Source organism: Patiria miniata, unplaced genomic scaffold, assembly GCF_015706575.1.
Source record: "Patiria miniata isolate m_02_andy unplaced genomic scaffold, ASM1570657v1 HiC_scaffold_5, whole genome shotgun sequence".
NCBI lineage: Eukaryota > Metazoa > Echinodermata > Asteroidea > Valvatida > Asterinidae > Patiria > Patiria miniata.
Genome location: NW_024037072.1, coordinates 4,788,095 through 4,808,191, shown reverse-complemented (window position 1 = coordinate 4,808,191; position 20,097 = coordinate 4,788,095). Strand labels below are relative to the sequence as shown.

The 20,097-nt window shown below is 40.2% G+C and overlaps 2 protein-coding genes and 1 long non-coding RNA gene across 4 annotated transcripts; all 3 read left to right on the top strand.

The window, feature by feature from the left end:
• The first annotated feature begins 38 nt into the window (after positions 1-38).
• LOC119740361 lies at positions 39-3,017 on the top strand. Its single transcript, XR_005272674.1, has 3 exons — positions 39-1,452; positions 1,804-1,929; positions 2,539-3,017. It is a non-coding gene; the product is annotated as an uncharacterized LOC119740361 (long non-coding RNA).
• A 5,224-nt stretch (positions 3,018-8,241) lies between these two features.
• Positions 8,242-13,625, top strand: LOC119741675 (carbohydrate sulfotransferase 11-like). Its single transcript, XM_038217516.1, has 3 exons — positions 8,242-8,989; positions 11,451-11,521; positions 12,595-13,625. The coding sequence occupies exons 1-3, from the start codon at positions 8,890-8,892 to the stop codon at positions 13,609-13,611; spliced, it is 1,188 nt and encodes a 395-aa protein (XP_038073444.1). The 5' UTR covers positions 8,242-8,889; the 3' UTR covers positions 13,612-13,625.
• A 747-nt stretch (positions 13,626-14,372) lies between these two features.
• On the top strand, positions 14,373-17,829 carry LOC119741674 (carbohydrate sulfotransferase 11-like). 2 transcript variants are annotated; one of them, XM_038217515.1, is made up of 3 exons: positions 14,373-14,490; positions 15,530-15,600; positions 16,208-17,829. In XM_038217515.1, the coding sequence occupies exons 1-3, from the start codon at positions 14,388-14,390 to the stop codon at positions 17,216-17,218; spliced, it is 1,185 nt and encodes a 394-aa protein (XP_038073443.1). In that variant the 5' UTR covers positions 14,373-14,387; the 3' UTR covers positions 17,219-17,829. The 2 variants fall into 2 exon arrangements, with proteins under 2 accessions (XP_038073443.1, XP_038073442.1); XM_038217514.1 differs by having other exon boundaries at positions 15,530-15,618.
• Positions 17,830-20,097: the final 2,268 nt, after the last annotated feature.

Genomic DNA, 20,097 nt, shown 5'->3' with positions numbered 1-20,097 from the left:
GGGGGGGGGGGGGGGGGTGGGGGGGTGGATGTGCTCGCATAAATTCCCTCCTCGTATAGATTATCAAAATAAATGAAGGACCCCTTCTCACAGTCAGGGCATTGCTAGAGTTCTTGGCCTCCGTGCCAAAGTACGTACCCCCTCAACGGTGGCAGAACGGATGGAAGGACACCTCGGTGTCTTTTGCCGGCGTGAGACACGGGTATACATGTACAGGTAACGCCACTGATGTGGCACGCATGTAAATATGGTACTTTTGGGGCATGATGTTGATATGGTGAAAAGTTCAGTGTTTGTTTGTATGTGATACATGTACAGGAGTGTTGTCAAAGTCCGACTTGAGTGAAGTCTAATTAGCCGAGTACAACACAAAACAAAAACGGATAACTTAAACGAAGACCGTCGTTTTCGTTCAATGTCTCATTGGATAGCACTTAATATTCAATTGTTCAATATTCAATGCACGGGGACACTCCGCTCTTTAATAAACTACTTTGGTGCGCATGTCGGCCTCAGGGCACACACATCAGCTTGATTCGTTTATACACTGTTCATTTGATGAAGTGCGTAGCTCTCCCAGTAGTTCAGCCAGACGCCAGCGAAGGACGCCCAAGGAAATCCAATTAAGTTCCCAACCAGCATATGACAGGATTATTACGTATGCCGTCCATGACGACTGGCGAAGCCCCCCGAGACGAGATCCGATCCGAAGCGACGTCCGTGAATCGTGTTATTTTTCCAGCATAATCTTCTTCCCGTCCCACGCTACTACACTTTTTTTTCTGGGATGCTGTTAATTTATGTAGAGGCAATATAGTGCGCTGACCATGATTTCACTGTTGTGTGTCAAATTGGTGACGCGAAGGTCAGGCTGACAAAATTATGAATGAAACTTTTGATCGGGCAAAAGCAAATTGTAGATTGCGAACTCAGGGCAAAGCCTGCAAGCCATTTGTGTTAACATAGAGGCTGTAATTACTGTAATGTACACACTGTACAGAAAGGTTGAATTATAAAAGGGGGGAAAAGGGTTTTCTGGGAACTTTAGGAGCTCAAACTGTGACCGTTAATTCGCGACCGACCCCCTTCTTTCAAAATCGTCGATCGTACCACGATCTGACCTATCTGAATTTTTGACGAATTTGGGTTTTTAGCATATTCTGGTTATGCATGATGAAATCTTTATTTTCTGAAAATTTCAAATTCATAAGTGGCCTAATTAGCTCATTAAGCTGATTCGTGAAACGCGTAAACAACACTGTCAGTTTTCCACGAAGTGACTTATAGAGTCTGGTACCTGGATTTAATGTGGTCCCCATCACTTTCTTATGAAATTGAGTTACTAGGGGCCAGTCTTTAGCGTTATCAGAAACAATGGCGGCGTACACATGTCGTTTGATGGCTGAACGAAACTAGCAAGTTTCAACCGAGTTTCTGATTCTGTAAACGTCTGTAAGTATATTCCTTCTGTATTTTGATTACTCGTATTGCAATATGTTCGTGTTGGGCTTTGTCTAAATACATGTTTTGCAGAGACTCGTGTGTATGATAGCACAACATCCTACACTAATTAGTCCATTGGCGTACTGTAGTGTAGACGGTAGTGGGTAGTCATAATCAGTCAGAATAACACTTGAGTGGGGTTCGATTCCGAACTAATGCTTTTTAATGACATCTCGGTTGATATTTACGTTGATTCACTGACTGTCCTTTCGGGAAAATATTTATGAAATAAAAGGGCCAAACTAAGGTTGCTTTTTTAATATTATGATTCGTGATTGGTTTGGTTTGTTTGTGTTACAGAATGTGGATGTCTCAGTGGTTAATTGCAGCCAAAAGTTTATACAGAGCACCATTCGTCTACATAATTGAATGAAGTTTTGAAAAAGCTTCGTTGAAAGGAAAGTGATCGATTCCTGGAGCATGAATGTAAGCAATTTTTTTTTAACATAAAGGTTATTATTTAACCTTTCATACTTTTGCTGCTTATTATTTTGGTTTTATACTGCCCGGCTCAGATCAAAAAGAGCATTGCGTCTGTTCTTCGTTTTCACGTTTCGTGCTTCGTTTCTCTCTTTTTAAATGTTGATTTAGTACTCCAGTCTTGCTACAATTCTAAAGTCAATGCAGATAAGAATATTAATGGGGTGAACTGCAAAAAAGTTGAATTCAGTTGCTATGATTTGTTTTAGTTAATATTGCAAAACATGTGAAAATCAAAAAAAGACACAGACTGCAAGGATAGTGACACCAGACATTAAACACATTCTGAATGATTTATCAATGATTCCCTTTGACAAACTGTAATTGTTTTATATTGATTTTCCATGTCGACTATATTAAAAGAAAAAAATCCAAATAAATGTTCATGTAGATTCTAAATTTAAATTTAATTACTGAATGCATGAACCACCTGCCACAGTCTGCCTCGGAATGTAACGGAAAAAATGCTCAGCCTTAAAACATAGGGCGACTACTGATTGCCGATAAAATGTTGAGTGAATGTATTTCTATTCTTTTTTGTGTGCATTTCTCCAGATTTTCGATGTTTTGTGCTTGTTACTCCACAATCTTTGAACCAGGAGCTGTTCCTTAGCCGTCACTGGTTTCACCTTTGATCTACATCCTTCACTAATGCCAGACTTATCTTGAAATATTAAGAGTTACCTCTTTTATTGTCAGTTCTCGCACTATTTCATTTATGCACCTAAAGTTTGAAGTAAAACTAAAAACTAAAAACAGTAATTAAGAACAAATAAAGGAAATCCATTGCTAAGAACGTTTCAAGTAAAGTCTTTATTTTTAAATTTGAAAGATTGCTGAGAACAACTCTTTGCACTGCCTCTCTGTTGAACTCCTTACATCAGACCTGCATCATGATGGTCATTCCCAGTTCAAACATCAAGGCAGTACTTGTCTTTCTACATAATGAATTTGTTTCTTAGATTTACTTTTCTATCCCTTGAGTGGCCCTTAAATATGGCCTGTTCTGATAGTCGACTCTCAAAAAAAACAAAAACTTCATTGTATTAACGCCAGTGTTGGAGGTCTCGAGGCCGGCCTCGGCCTCGAGGCCGGCCTCGAGGCCGATTTTCATGGCCTTGGCCTCGGCCTTGGCCTCGGAGGTGCAAGGCCTCGGCCTTGGCCTTGGCCTCGGAGCCTTCCGGCCTCGGCGAATCGTTCGAGGCCGGCTCGAGGCCGCCCATTTTAATGAGTTTTCTATTCTAATTAATTTTAATTTTTTACCGTATCAAACCCTCGAGATTCTGCCGCAGTGGGTTCCGTGAAACGAACGCATATACAATGTACGCACGAATGAACTGGAAATGGTTGCATTGAACGTACTCACGTACGTGTACGTAGCATCTTCGCCTAGCCTGCGCTTCAGCTTTCTACGTGCGTGCAAACGTTATAACTGTTACCGCGTGCCAGACTACATAAGTCTGGCACCAATTCCATCTGCGTACAATAACATGTGGTAGTAGACTAGTCTGGTTGCAGTATTGTACAACATTTTCTCGTTTCGCCTCTGTACCCCGACCTTTAAAAATGATTTGCGGCAAGGTGCGGCAAGCTTAATTATTTTTTTTTTTTTATAGGCCACTGTTTTAAGTAAAAGTCTGAACTTTCTGGGTACGATCGAGTGTACTGGTCTGTACCATTTTTTTTTCATAAAGATATGAAAAACGGTTTCGATTCATCAAGTAGATTTTATTTTTACACGGTGATTTAAATGAAAGTTCCGGCTCACACGGTAATGTTTGGCGCAAATGGTCGATATGGAAAGCGCGATTTCAGAATTCGTTTTTCCATCCAAATGAATGCGAAGTTCTGAATGAATGTTTTAATAATAGGAGTCAGTATTCCTCGTGGTACCAGGATACTTTTTTTGTATTTTTAGAGCCATGTTGATACTTATTACATGTATAAGCACGGTTTAAAATTGACTAATTTTGCGTGGTTACAGAAATACGGCCAAAACATCTGGACTCCCTACCTCTTGCCATGATCTTAAAATTCTTCGAAGCCATTGGATTCAAATCGGATGATCCGAGAATTCATGGTCATTTGATGAACTGAGTGATTTCATGCACGCATGTTCCGTGTTGCCGTGTTGTTTGGAGTGGGATTGGTCATTGCCAGACTTTGTCTGGTACCGCGGTATTTATAACAGTGATAATGCGTGGACACTTATCCCATTGTGTGGAGCGGGATTGGAACTATGCTTTGCCCGTGCGTAACGGCGGGCCGTCTGGCATTGTCTGGTCGCATCGCGGTGTTTCCTCGGCGCGCGCCTGGACAGTGCGAAGGTCGGGGGGGGGGGGTCGAAACTTTTTGGTTATGAGTGGTAAAAACCTGATTCAAAAATCAAGTTGTTGTTTATTTAATGGGGATTCCTATGATATTAAGCATTTTGATAGGTTTTGAAAATAAGATTTATAAAACATGCTAAAAGTAAATAATGTAAATCTGACAGAATAAAAACTCAAAATTTGGCCATTTAAATTGTTGTATCTCCAAAGGGCAAACACCTATGAGCCTGATTCAAACGCCATTGATTTTGTTGTGCAATTTGCTTTCAGTGATACAAAACTTGAGATTTCTTACTTTAAAAAATAAAATTCGCGGGACTCCCTACAAGAGGAAATTACCCTATGCAAGCTGTAAATTTGTAAGCCAGGCACTCCAAAACTCAGTGAATTCAAATAAAAATATGTTAAAACTCCAACATAATCTTAGCCTTGTTTTAGTGATTTATATTTTATTACATGTTTTGACAGCCGGCCTCGGCCTCGGCCTTGGCCTTGGAGGTGGTGGCCTCGGCCTTGGCCTTGCGGTTGCGGCCTTGGCCTCGGCCTCGGCCTTGGCCTCGGAGGTTGTGGCCTCGGCCTTGGCCTCGGCCTCGGAGGTTGTGGCCTCGACTACAACACTGATTAACGCGACTAAACATCCCATTTATATTCAGTTTTGAAGTTTTTGAGCATTGTTAATTAAAGGGAAGATACAACATTTGCAAACATCACAAAACGAAATGATCAAATTATCACAAAATACCCTACTGGATTGTTAGGGAATAACAGTCTAAAGCATCCTGTAAAATCGTGGCTCCTGGTGTGCTGACATTTTCAAGAAAATGGTATTTTTGTATCAATTTCCAACGCTGGTCGGCCGACCAGCGTTGGAGAAAACTGGCTTTTTTTCAAAAACTGCTCCAAATTTTTCATAATTAGTTATTCCTCGTTTTCTTTGCAATTGATTACACAAATGTGAAGAGGTACAAGCCTCCTAGACTGATTCTCCGATCTTACAGTTCCCCAAAGTCTATAAATTGCTCCGTTTCATCTTAAGTGGGGTCAGGGAACCAGACTACAAGCAAATGATTGGTTTTCTTCGTTTTACCAGCATCTACAAGCCCAAAACGTGAAACAAGTCATTTTAACAATATCTGCTATAACATACTAATCCTCCAAATCCATTTGTTTCTGAAAACTGCAGCAAAGGCAAATGTTGTACATCCCCTTTAAAATGCAGCCGATTTTTTTGTTTTGAATGTATGTCATTGAGATATATCATTATTTTTTTTTAAGGGGGAGGCTTACAAAGTATCTGCAGAAAATTGCTGTTTTTAGGGAATAATAGGTTTAAATAATGAGAAAGTACACTGTAAAGAATAAACAAAATAGAAAACAAAGATTTGAAGATTATGAGAGTGTACATGTACGTTTATCGTTCTGTTTCAGTGTAACTTGAACTTGTGAGTCTTGTTTAAAAAAAATACCTGTTTTGTCCACGGATTTTATTTCTCGATTTTTTTTTACAGATAAATGGAATAAAATAATGGAAAATAATGGAATAAAAGTACACCTTTACAATGAATTCGTTCAAGAATTATTACTAAGAGGTATACACAATGTATTCAACACGTTTCTATGCACCCCGTTTATATTGAAATTCATTTTCTAATTTCCTTCACTATAACAGCGTTTTAATTTGTAAGAGCTTATTAATCTCTAATAACAATAATATTCAAAACAACAGATTGCAACGAACCTCCATATGACTTAACGTGAAGAGGTCCGCGCGCGCGCATGCGCATATGACGTAAGTCACTATCAGCCACAGAGCTAGAGAAATCGAAATTGTTCGTTTCACAAAGTGACCTATCTGGATAGGTCGCCGTTCGCGCGCATGAAAAATGAAAATTAAATTTTCACGAAGTGACCTATCTAGATAGGTCGCCGTTCGCGCACATGAAATATGAAAATGAAATTTTCACGAAGTGACTTATGGATTTGGCGCCAATCTTTCACCTGGTTATGATGAGTTTTTGCCTTAGAAACAATTTAAAATCATAATTCAACTATCCAACTTTATTATATATAAAAACTGAGTCAACAAAAATTAGTGTTCTGGGTGAAAGAGTGGATGCAAAATAGGCCCAACTTCAAACGCGTTTTTCTCGAAATGGCAAAACTGAGATAGGTCAGATCGTGGTACGATCGACGAAATCTTAACACGGAACTCGTCATGAGCATGAAGGCCACCAAACACCGTCAGAAAAATCGACAGAAAATGCAAGTTCTGGAATCAATCACGACATTAAAATATGATCAGGGAAAATATGGGACACCCTGGTTTTGTTGGAACCTAAAACGGTTTGATATGGGGAATTCTATTCAACTTGAATTGTTGATCTGCACGTGCCCTCTGTCCTGGCATGATTAAAAAGTCAGTATCATTACATTTTTTTTAAAAAATAATTACGTCCGACAGATGGTTCAAAGATATCCTAAATTAAAAGAGCCGCTATAAATTTAAATAGGTTTTGAACACACAGGAATATTGTTGCGGAAACATGAAACACCTCACATCACGGTCTATTGGAAGCACTCGGAGGGCGTAATTAACCTCTGCCAAGGCTTAACAATTCCCCGCCATATGTTTAGTACATCCAACCATAGAGCAAAGGAAATGCTCACTCAGGTTCCGCAACACTTTGTATTACGCTTGTTGAATACAGAATTATCAAGTGCTAGCAGAATTGTGCCATTTCCATATACTGTGTACATTAGGGTCTTAAAGGTAGAGTCCATCATTTGTAATTTGTGCATTTTGTTCGTTTGAAGCAACAAAAGAGTTCAAAATCTAATGAAGGATACTGAGCAACTAACCTGATGAAGTTTCAGCTAAGCTTCAGCTGTACATTCCGAGAAAAACAGCATTCTAAGATCTCAATTTCAAATCAAAAGTTGCTGAATCATGTTTTGAATTGTTTTGAATTGCAACTATACGCGACGTCGCGCACTGATCCGACGAATTATAACAACCGCGCGCGCGTGTGCGTCGATCGAATACTTGTGCGCGCTGCGCTGAATAACAAAACGAACTACTAATTTAAATTTTCCTACGGTGCTTCTTAAGAATCACCGTTGGAAATGCCTTCTTTCGTTGATTACTTCAAAATGACAGCTTCCCAGAAAGAATAATTTCACAGGGAGTTTAGTCTCCTTACTATCTTTCAACCAAGTTAGTTTTTCAACAATAATTACGCCAGTTACTTTTCGGATGGCTGCAAATGATGGACTCTACCTTTAAACGGGGCGTCAATCGCCCGGCAGACGGGCATAATGCGCGTATATGCCCTTAAGCGCGAACGCGTAATCACCTAGCTGTTCCTAGTCTTTAGTCAAGTCCCACGCGCTTACCCGGACACGTGACGCACCCCGGATGCTGACACGTAAAAAGACTACGCTCGTGCTAGTCTTTTTACGTGCCAGCATCCAGGGTGCGTTACGTGTCCGGATGGTTCGGTATAGGCGCGTGGGACTTGACTAAAGGCTAAGCTGTTCCCAGCAAAAGGGCATATGCAAAAAAAAATGGGCGGGTCCATTAGTTTTTTCCTTGGGGGGGGGGGGGGGGGGGGAGGGTTGTCGCAATTTCATGGCCTATGGCACATTTGCACATACAAAATGGTGAAGAATCCTGCATCCAAAATCTAATGGTTCCAATTAGGACCACCCTACACAAATGTTCATAAAAATCTGCCCGCAACTATCCAGTTCACAGCCAAACCATAACCTCCTTGGCGGAGGTAATTATTAAATACTATTTGAAAGGGTACAGCAAGGTCATCTCCTTTTCCCGTGATATGGCGTTAGTAACACCCATAGTATCGCCATCAAAGGGGGTTCCCATTAACTGTGACCTTTTACGAGTGTTTTCAGTGTGTAATGTCATACAGACCGGACCGTGACCTATGACGAAGCCTCATGTATACTTGTACATGTGGTTGAACTAGACGTACGTAAGAACTCGCACGTATAGTAGCCATGTACATGTACATGTACCTAACCTGTGCAATAAAACATTATAAGCACTTGCAAGGCCGTTTGCTCAATATTCCCAAGGACTTAGCGCGCGCTGCGAGACGTCCTGTTTGGCAATGCTGACCGCGTCTGTGCTTGCGGCCGTTCACAACTTGGGAATTCGTTACACGTGTTCAACCCTAAACTACAGGGGCACTATACAAGACAGTGACATGCTACAGTGCATGCAGTCTAGTCGCGAATAAATAGTGAACTTGGGGATGTTTATATGGCTTGACCATGCAGTACGTTGTGTGAATTGAGTGAAGACAACGCACAGCATGTTTGCTACTGGACGAGGAAGTTAGATTCAAACAGCAATGCTGCTCTCCGCTTCAAACAGCAACGCTGACGCAATTTCTACCAAGTCCATGTCTTTATAACAGCACAGCAGATATCAACGCCGTACGGTGTGCATCACATGACATGTACATGTACATGTGCGCCCTCCGTGATCTTTAAAACTGTAGCCCATGGTACAAGTACATGTAGTAAGTGTACAGACTGCAGTTCATTATGAGCAATGTCTCGGGCCGGGCGATGTATGCTCTGCTGTATGGCCGTTGTGGCCGTGACCGTGCTGGTTAGTATTCAACGCTTGGGTCTTCCGGCTAGTATAAAAGGTAGGCAAAAAAAATAACCATTCTTGCAGTTTATTGCTTGCACTTCCGCATTGGACATAATGCCCATTGGAAAGTAATGACATAAACAGGAAACTTAGAGCTACTCTCGATTCGAAAACGTAATGTTATAGTTTATGTTGACACTGCAAAAGCAGCACAATATTATTAATATTATCAAGCAAAACTCCAATGACTAGAATTCACAACTAAGTCACTGCTAGACCGTGGGCCAGAAATCCTATCTTGCCTAGAAAATGAAGTCCGTTCAAGATTTTTGGTGGCAACAAAAAATGCTTGTTCTTTGTCAATTCGAGGGTGCTGAATTCAATTCTTTCTGTTGCCAATCTATCAGGTGGCAGGTTTAAGCACAATCTTCGTTCGAAGTGTTATAACCAAAAACATCCTCTTTTGGGGGCCTCTGACAATACATCGCCTTAAGGATCTCGGCAATGGCCCCTCCGATTTCAATGCAGATTGTCACCAACTTGGAATACTTAATGATAAATAACTGTCAGAGTGTACGCTCATAGCCAAAGGGATTTCAAAATAACGATACTAATGCAAAAACAATGCTTTGACATGCTGTGTATCTATAATTATGTGCAATGTTTTATTACATGTACCACCTGGTTTTCTAGGCATTACTGATTTTATATCCATAAGGCAAACCACACTGTTTCCATAAATGTAAATGACTGAATTGCATGTCACTAAATAGTCTTTGATGCAAAACAAATATCATAATTAAAGTTTATTGTTGTTTTGTTAATTAAGTAGGAAATAATTATTCAGCAAATACATGTAACGCTTTGGTCATATTCAGTGTTGTATGCTTACACAGTATTTTTCCAAAGTATCACTGAAATGTTCCATGTGATGCTGAAAAATAACTTAATTATGTCGTTTATCCAAATTAAACAAACTGTCTAAAACTTGAATTTCAAAAGATTGTAAATCGATGGGAAATAATTACAAATGTATGTAATAATACAGTATTTTTTTCTAGGCATTATTTATTCTCAAATGCAGAGCTGAAAATGCTTTTTGTAGATGACCGAATTACATCATAACCCAACATGAAGTATTTTGATGCCAAAAGTTTCATAATTGTAACGGTTTCACGGTAAATAAAGCATCAAATTATGCAAAACTTAACGCTTGGCTATATTATGCCTTGTTTGTATGCGGACAAATTGTTTTTTCAAGTCATCACTGAACTTCCTTTTAATTCCACAAATGTGAATCTGAAAGACTATTGCAGATACTAAATTATGTCATTAACCTAAAATGAACCGAAAGATTTCACGGTAATTAATTAAGCAGGTATGTACGTGTAATGCTTTTTCAAGACATTATTTAGTTTTTTCTCTTACATTTAGAGCCAGACAGACTATTTGTAGATGATTGGATTGCCATTAGCCTAAAATAAACTCTTTAAAACTGGAACTTGGGTGCTTCATGCGACAGTTTCGACGAAATGTTCTTCAGATCAAATCTTAATAGTCAATGTATACAATTAGTGTTCAGTAATATTACAAAATAAAATGTGACGAAATACAAAGCCGATTTGCACTCAGCACAGTTTGAAATACAAGTTACCTAGCAGCTATCAGTGAAATTTAGTTATCTCTGTTAATTTCAACTTGCAGTTTCAATTGAGAGACTGTACTTCCATATGCAAACTTTCATGCCGAGCTTGTTTGTTTAACTATAAGCTCGACCGAGCTGAAGATAGACTGTTTGCTAGCACTGCAATGTCAGAAACATATGCGTGGCAGAAGTTTCGTGTTTGGTCTGTGAACGAATCATTGTTTGATCTTGGGGTGTACCAAATAAAATGTACTAACTTAACTACAAACACTTGGTTGCAGTGTTACGTAATCCTGAATGTAGGACGCCAACAACATACATCATTCGTCAGAGCTATTTAAGCAACGAAATCATGTACAGGGAGATGGTCCCGTATACTGTTTATTGATCAGTACATATTTTTATGTTATCAAAAAAAAATCTTTCGTTTTTCAGTAAAATCTCCTGCATCAGCAAATTAATTTTGGATCTTCAATTCTGCTTCCGTGTACACAATGTTCCTGTCTTATATGGACGGACGGGTGACTTATTTAAAGCAACGTGCAAGTGTTTTGTGATAAACATTTGTATTTACATTGTAAAAGGAGTTGGGCAAATGTGGGTTGGTCATTCGACCAATGCTGGTCGAATTATCAACTGCCAACAACCTTGGGCAAATTATTCCCAATTTTGACAGTTTTTACCCAATTCAACCCAATATGACTTGAGGTTATTTCATACCAATGCTGGGTAAATTACATTGCCCAATCGTGTTTTATCCAACATTTTTTTTTACAGTGTATCAGTAGGCTATTATAGACCGATGCCAAGTCTAAAAAAGCATAATCAGCTCAGTATTTTCGTTACCTTTCTAATTTCTTCCCGTTTGCAGAGCCCATTTCAATGAACAAGCTACTAGCTAAGCGAGGGAAGGACCTGTCACAGGAACACAAAGGAACTCGTGTAAGTTATAAGCAAGATGTGAGTTACTGCCGCTGAAGTATACTCCTCTTTTAAAGAAAAACCACCAACCTTGCTATAGTTCGATTGAATAATTATCAAACTCGCAAATGATGGTGGCTACAAAGAAAGAACCACAATGTTTGGGGTCGTCATGTTGTATTTCGCTTGCATGACCTGATATGATAAGGAGTATTTGGATTCTGGCAAGGAGTTCAAAGAATTTTGGTGACAATTTTAACGGGAGATTATGATGTTAAAACAATTATTGCCATTTCCTCCGAGTTGCAATGATCGATTCGAGGCTGACACTGCAGTCGCAATTAACATATACTGGCGGTATCACCCGTTATCCACGGAGCCAAGTCTCCTGTATAACGTCTGACATGTCAAAGCATGCAGATTTGTGCGATCTCGCGCCTCGGCCAATCGGAGTCGACTTAACTAAGTCGTGACGTCATTTCATTCCCAAATCAGGACTAAACGTTTGATTGTTCAATTCGAATGCAGCGTTTTGTAAGTACAACAACAGCCGGATGCGTATCGCGTAACATAATACATAGCGTGTGCCACAGTTTGTTGCTGTGTCTAAGGGTATATATATATGTTTTTATCCATGTTACGTCTATGACGCGACAACGGTAAATCGCCAAAGACCCGATATAGAAAGCACCCACTGATTGGTCAAAGCCTAGAGGTCAAGATGCGGTTGTCTTGCATAATTAATCAGCGAATCTGCTCAAATGTAATAGACCAGGAAGGGGGAAGGGGGGGGGGGGAGGGAATTGCTGCTCTGCGACTTTTTCTTTTTCTTTTTGGGGGGATGAAGGCACAAGCACCTCACAATCGCCACAACTATAGTGATGATATTAAACGTGTTTATTGTGTCCACGTTTTCGGATTTAAAACTGGGAAATAATATTCATAGGCCTAAGTAGAATATTGAACCCTTTAAGTTATAAATAACAGCACGGGGAGCATTATAAATAGAAACCAAATTGATACGGTGATCTATAAAACATCTAACACCACTTATACATGTATCTCGTTTTCTGTTTTTTTTTTTTGTAATGTAGGAATCGTGCAATAACCGGACTTGCTTATGGGAAAAAGAGCAGTTGTACCGCAAGGGTTTGGCGTGGGATATGTGCAGTGCGCTCCATGCCCATGGGGCGGACACCCACCACCACCATCCGCCATTACGGTACCGTCTGGACGAGTCAAGGAACAAGACCAAACTGGCTTCCATGCTCGAGCACTTCCTAGTCATAGACTCTCTCAAGTTGATTTATTGCTTTATACCAAAGGTGGGCTGTACGAGCTGGAAGCGTCTGTTCCTTGTCATGAGCGGCAAATACGATTCCATGGAAGATATAGGGCAGAGGGAAACACACATTCTCGCGTTGAGAACGTTCCGTACGCTGGCCAGCTACACCGTCGCTGAAGCGGAGGAACTGTTAGCAACTTACAGGAAATTCGTCATCGTGCGGAACCCTTACGAGAGGGTACTTTCGGCGTACCAGGATAAATTTCAGGAGGACTACCCTGCGAGTCGAGTAACCAGGAAGCAGTACAGCGAGAAGATCCTTCGAATGACCGGTGGCTCGCCTGAAAATGTCCAGAAACTGTTGCAATCCCAGCGCAGGAAAGACGGCACGCTAAACGTCACTTTCTCGCAGTTCGTGAGATTCTTGTCGCGTCTCGGCGGTCCGAAGACCCGGCAGTATATGAACGATCACTGGAAACCGATGAATCTGATTTGTCATCCGTGCCTCGTCGACTACGACTGGATCGGACACTACGACTCTTTACGGACCGACGCCGATTTCATTCTAACAGCCGTCGGGGCCGACCCCCAATTCCGATTCCCGAATTTCACTACAAACCCCACGGGAAGTTCCAATGGGGACACGCTGCTTCGATACTATTCCACTCTTACCACCGCGGAAATAGAGGACCTGTACAAATACTTGGAGTTAGATTTTAGTCTCTTCGGATTTGATATACCGCCGAGTATACGGAGCTTACTCAACAACAGAGGGCGTGCTAACGATTACACCACCAATGATCAGACACATCTTCCGGTAACTTAAAGCTAGTTTACTGTCATAATTTATATTTAATTCCATGAAGTGCTTCCTTTTATAGCTTGATGGTCTTTTACTGCTACCGAGTGCATCTCCGACTCCGAAGTGATGATTGTAAAACAAAATTATAATACTGATTTTTTTTTTTTACATTAGACTGCGCCTTCAATTGAGCTCAAAAACATTTTGACTTGATCGTTTCCATTAAGTATAAGGTGTGTCCATGGAGGTAGAATGGGCTGACGTGGAATGACCCATATACATTGAAGGGGAGCACTAAGGGACAAATTCCTTAAAGGGGTAAACAAACTTGTTTTGTCCAACCATATAAATTCTGATTGTAGATTGCGAACTTGGGCAAAGCATGCATGCATCCATTGTTAACATCTAGGCTGTTATGTACTGACAGTTCCTGGTCGACAGTTCGGAAGTTTGATCTTCAAGGTACAAGGTACAACACGGTCTATGAAATCCTATAACAAATCTGTATTGAAAGGGCACGGCAAGGTCATTTCCCTTCCCTAGTCGCGAATAAACAGTGACTGTGAGCTTGGGCGGGTTGTGTGATCAAGTGAATACAAGCATGTTTGCTATTGGATGAGGAAGTTCGATTCAAACAGCAATGCTGACGCAATTTCTACCCAAGTTCATGTCTTGAAATCAGCCCAGCAGATATCAACTCCGTATGGTGTGCATTACAGTTTCATGTCAGTATGTGCGCCATCCGTGATCTTCAAAACTGTACAAGTGCTGAGTGTACAGACTGCAGTTCATAATGAGCAATGTCTCGGGCCGGACGATGTATGCTCTGCTGTGTGGTCGTTGTGGCCGTGACCGTGCTGGCTAGTATTCAACGCTTGGGTCTTCCGGCAAGTATAATAAGAGGTAGGCAAAAACAAATCCTTGCAGTTTAGTTCTTGCACTTCCGCAACGGGACATAGTAGGCCTAATGACACATGAACAGGAAAAGATATACTTTCGATTCGAAAACAGAACTGCAAAAGCAGTACAATAATCCAGCACGCAGAGTTAAACCGTTTCGACGAAATTCTTCTTCAGATAAAATCTTAATAGTCAATGTATATTGCAGTGCCTAATTAATTGGTGTTCAGAAATACTACAAAACAAAATATGACGATAAACAAAGCAGATTTGCACTCAGTCGCCTCATTACAAACGCTCATGCCGAGCTTGTTTAACTATAAGCTCGACCGAACCGAAGAGGCAAAGTTTGGGCTGTGAACGAATCAGAGTTTGACTTTTGTGTGCACCAAATAAAAATGTACTAACTACAAACGCTTTGTTGCAGTGTTACGTAATCCTAAGTGTGGTATTCCAAAAACATACATAATTCGTTAGAGGTAATAGAAGCAACGAAATGATGTCCAGGCAGATGAGTTTGTCTCTGCATTCAATAGGGGACGTCAGTGAACAAAAGAGGACAATAGGGTTCCCGAAGGTCCCCAATTTGGATTCGTGTACAAAACATGATGGTCTTCCTAAAAAGTTCAAGTACAAACAAAAGAGGGACAATAGCGGGTCCCCGATTGCAGGCAAACACACACTTGTAGCGGCTTGTAGTATAATGTAGATGACTCCACCCAGCTGGTGGGAATCCCGCTATAGTTGATCCACATTTTTTTTAAATCACAAAATTAAATCTTCCGATTTTTCGTAAAATGTCTTGCATCAGCAAATTAATTCTGAAATCTTATTTATACGTTCCTGTTCTGCTTCCATGCATACAGTGCTCCAGTCTATGTTAATGAACAGACGGGTGACTTATTCAAAGCAACGTGCAAATTTTTTTGTGATAAAAGTGTGTCGTGAGCAGGCTTTCATAAAGACCGGTGCGAAGTTAAAAAAAATAAAGCATAATCAGCTCAGTATTTTCGTTACCTTTCTAATTTCTTCCCGTTTGCAGAGCCCATTTCAATGAACAAGCTACTAGCTAAGCGAGGGAAGGATCAGTCGCAGGAACATAAAGGAACTCGTGTAAGTTATAAGCAAGACGTGAGTTTCTGCCGCTAAAGTATACTCCCCTTGAAAGAATAACTACTAACCTTGCTATAGTTCAATTTACTGATTATGCAATTCGCAAAGGACACTAGAAAATTATGGGGGCAACAACGAAAGAACCATAGCTTTATTAGGACATGTTTGTATTTCGCTTGATCTGAAATGATAAGGAGTAATTGGATCCCGGCAATGCGTATGTTGACAATTTTAACAGGGTATGTTAAAAACTATTATTGCCAGTTCCTCCGAGTTGTAGGCCTAACGATCGATTCGTTGCCGACTCAATAGTCGCAATGTGGGGTCGAAGGGGGGGGGGGGGGTGTAAAGTGATAACCTTCAATGTGTTTATTGTGACCACGTTTTCAGAAAAGAAAAAAAATCTATCAGAAACACTAATCCCAAAACCTGGATAACACAACTGGGGAAGAATATTCATAAGTAGAACATTGAACTCTTCAAGTTGTAAATAACATAACGGGGAGCATTATTAAAAAAACAAAAAACCAAAATTGACAGTACGGTGATCTATAAAGCACCTAACATAACTTGGATGTTGTTTTCTGTTCCTTTTTTTGTAATGCAGGAATCGTGCAATAACCGGACTTGCTTATGGGAAAAGCAGCAGTTGTACCGCAAGGGTTTGGCGTGGGATATGTGCAGTGCGCTCCATGCCCATGGGGCGGACACCCACCACCATCCCCCACGGTACCGTCTGGACGAGTCAAGGAACAAAACCAGACTGGCTTCCATGTTCAACTTTTTCCTAGTCATAGACTCTCTCAAGTTGATTTATTGCTTTATACCAAAGGTGGGCTCTACGAGCTGGGAGCGTCTGTTCCTTGTCATGAGCGGAATATATGATTCCATGGAAGAGATAGGGCAGAGTGAAACACACATTATCACGTGGAGAACGTTCCGTACGCTGGCCAGCTACACCGTCGCTGAAGCGGAGAAACTATTAGCAACTTACAGGAAATTCGTCGTCGTGCGGAACCCTTACGAGAGGGTACTGTCGGCGTACCAGGATAAATTTCAGGAGGACTACCCTGCGAGTCGAGTAACCAGGAAGCAGTACAGCGAGAAGATCATTCGAATGACCGGTGGCTCGCCTGAAAATGTCCAGAGACTGTTGCAATCCCAGCGCAGGAAAGACGGCACGCTAAACGTCACTTTCTCGCAGTTCGTGAGATTCTTGTCGCATCTCGGCGGTCCGAAGACCCGGCAGTATATGAACGATCACTGGAAACCGATGAATCTGATTTGTCATCCGTGCCTCGTCGACTACGACTGGATCGGACACTACGACTCTTTACGGACCGACGCCGATTTCATTCTAACAGCCGTCGGGGCCGACCCCAAATTCCGATTTCCGAATTTCACTACAAACCCCACGGGAAGTTCCAATGGGGACACGCTGCTTCGATACTATTCCACTCTTACCACCGCAGAAATAGAGGACCTGTACAAATACTACGAGTTAGATTTTAGTCTCTTCGGATTTGATATACCGCCGAGTATACGGAGCTTACTCAACAACAGAGGGCGTGCTAACGATTACACCACCATTGATCAGACACGTCTTCCGGTAACTTAAAGTTAGTTTACTGTCATAACTTAATTCCATGAAGTGCTTCCTTTTTATAGCTTGATGGTCTTGTACTGCTACCGAGGGCGTCTCCGACTCCCAAGTGAATGAATTGATGATTGTAAGACGAAATTATAATACTGATTTTTTTTTAACATTAGACTGCGCCTTTAATTGAGCTCAAAACATTTGACTTGATCGATCATTTCAAGTAGGACTCTTGAGGGCGTAGTATACACAAAACAGATCCATCGTGCTGCAGCCATCTTTGGGTGTGTGCTTTTGTTCCACAGGGATACGAATGATTTGACCTCTTACAATTGTGTATTCATTTCTTTTTTTAATGAATTAAATCACACATTAAAGATGGCTTCTGAATGCCAGGGCCTGTGGGTGCACATCCCATTTAAAAAAATCTAATACACACCAGTTATTAATGGCCATACTCTAAAATTCTTTGAAGAATATACTCGGATCTCTCACAGGTGTACAGGATGCACAGAAATATGATGATCAACATGTCATCTTTCATTTTCTTTTCAATGTTTGGGTGGGTTGACCATTGACTAAGTTCCAGAAATTCTCACCAAAGCAGACCACCCCTAAAACAACGGGCCCAATTGCATCCAAAATCTTGCTCCGAATTGGAAGCCCAAGTCCAGGCCAGAGGTGCACTGCCATATCTCTTCAATTCCCAAATTCCATGGCTCTCAGAACTCTCTCATAATTAGTATGTACACGAATTTGGGCTTGAGGATCATTGTACAATCATCAGCGAAGCAGCAAAATGTTCTGTCAACCGCCATTTTGTGACGGCAAAAACTGCTCGGTTTCCCATCGATTGCTTTAATTAGCATGTGTACCCAGATGTGTATTCGAGGCGAATCTGATGAACACTGCCATTTTGAAATTAAACTTTGAACAGGTCCAGGGATAATTTAATAGGTTTGCCAAAACAAGTTTTCAATGATCTATGTGAATTGTTCAATAGTCGAATAAACTAAAATTGGACACAGAGATGGACAATAAAGTGGCTTTTATTTAAACAAAATGAAAAGTTCGAATCACATTACGGTTAATATTACAGTCTTTAAAATAAATTAAAAATGCAGGGTGGCAACAAATGAACAATAAAAAATTGCAACCTGCTCACATTTTTAAACGAATACGTATATAGGCTGTCTCCAAAAAAGTTGTGCAAGCAGATATCCTTTAATACATGTAGCTCAAAAACTACTTAACATAAGTATTTCATCTTGATGGAGCATATTAATTATACTCTTGTGTATGTATAATCAGTAAAAATGCTAACAGATTGTAAAAGGCTGTGAGTTTTTTTTTTACCGATTCCAGTGGGATTCACACAGTTAGAGATATAAGTGTATCAGATTGTCATGGGATTTTTCACTCTGATGTATTAAAATGAAGTTAACAGCCCATCCCATCGGAATGTGTGAAATACCCATAGACTGTTATAATGTTATAGATATCTGGTTTGCATGAACGGATTTCCAGGATATTTTCACTAATTATACACAAGAGTATAATTAATATGCCTCATCAACATGAAATACTCACGTTCAGTTGTTTTTTGAGAAATTAATTAAAGGTTATCTGCTTGTACACGTTTTTGGGACCTTTTGAACATCATTTATGCCGAGGTGAGACTAGGGAAAGTGAAATTGTACCCTCGAAATAATCAACGGGGTCTGAGAGTCACCAAGGGCCCAGAGCAACAAAGGATTTTTGGTATATGTTTGTACTTGCCTGAAGGTATCCCGCCAAATACCCACTTCTTTGGTTCTAGAAAATTTTCTAAATAACATAACATTTAAGGTATAAAAAACCTCAATAATTCCAGATTTCAAAGATTTTTCTTTTATTTTAATCCTGAAATCTGGAAAAACTCCGGACGAACCTCACCCCTACTTAGGCCAAAAAACTTCTGCTTCCGATTACTTGGCATTTGAAAATAGGGTAGGTAGGGTGTTCTTTTTTTGCATTTTTTTCGGTGTTGTTCATTATGTAGGTGTTTACGTGTAGTCAAAGGTAAAGGGCACCGTAGTAATTGATGTTTTTCCCCCCTCATTCCCCCCCCCCCTAAAAAAAGAAGGGTAGGGCTGTCAAAATAGGGTAGGTAGGATCAGCGGAAGGAGAAATATATATATATTTTTGCCTTATGATTATAAATTTCACAAACTCCTCTGATAAGTAAAGAAACTATAACATTTGTTTTAAAGATGTGTATGCGTCACATGAACGATCAGGCTTGAAAATGACATAAATGACAAATTTTTGTTTAAATTCCCTGAAAGGGCCTTAAGGGTCCTTTGCTTGCAAATCATTATACCACATATTTCAATTAATCACATTATTTGAATGTTCCTTTGACGATATGTTGATTTTGTTCTTTTATATTTAGCATATTACATGTATATATAATTTCGATAGTTATGCAAAGTTATAAACTAACATGGAATAAATGACAGATTGCAAGGTTTTCTTAACATTGTTAAGCATTATCATAATGGAATAAACCACAACTCCTTTTTTTCTTACAAAATGATTTTCTGTGTTTATCATTGTAATCGTAACTTTGACCAAATTAAAATGTAAAAAAAACCCCAAGAAATCATAGTCAAATTAATAATTATTCGAAATGCTGGAACATCGAATTTGAGGGAAATTCGGGATTAAAGGAGGCGTGGAATTGTCAGCCTCAAATTCATAATCATCATTGTACAGTCGAATGAATGTTAAAGAAATTGGTATTAAAGATAATCTTTTCCCAGAGACGGCCAAACATAATTGTTTTACTAGATAGTTATACCTATCGCATCGCGAAGGTCTGGATCAAAGGAAAACCACATAATGTCCTACTTTCGGGA

Coding starts and splice junctions, on each gene's coding strand:
- LOC119741674 (XM_038217514.1), top strand. CDS start 14,388: ATGTCTCGGGCCGGACGATGTATGCTCTGCTGTGTGGTCGTTGTGGCC. Junction 14,491..15,529: donor TCCGGCAAGTATAATAAGAG/GTAGGCAAAAAC, acceptor TCCCGTTTGCAG/AGCCCATTTCAATGAACAAG. Junction 15,619..16,207: donor GTGTAAGTTATAAGCAAGAC/GTGAGTTTCTGC, acceptor TTTGTAATGCAG/GAATCGTGCAATAACCGGAC.
- LOC119741675 (XM_038217516.1), top strand. CDS start 8,890: ATGTCTCGGGCCGGGCGATGTATGCTCTGCTGTATGGCCGTTGTGGCC. Junction 8,990..11,450: donor TCTTCCGGCTAGTATAAAAG/GTAGGCAAAAAA, acceptor TCCCGTTTGCAG/AGCCCATTTCAATGAACAAG. Junction 11,522..12,594: donor AGGAACACAAAGGAACTCGT/GTAAGTTATAAG, acceptor TTTGTAATGTAG/GAATCGTGCAATAACCGGAC.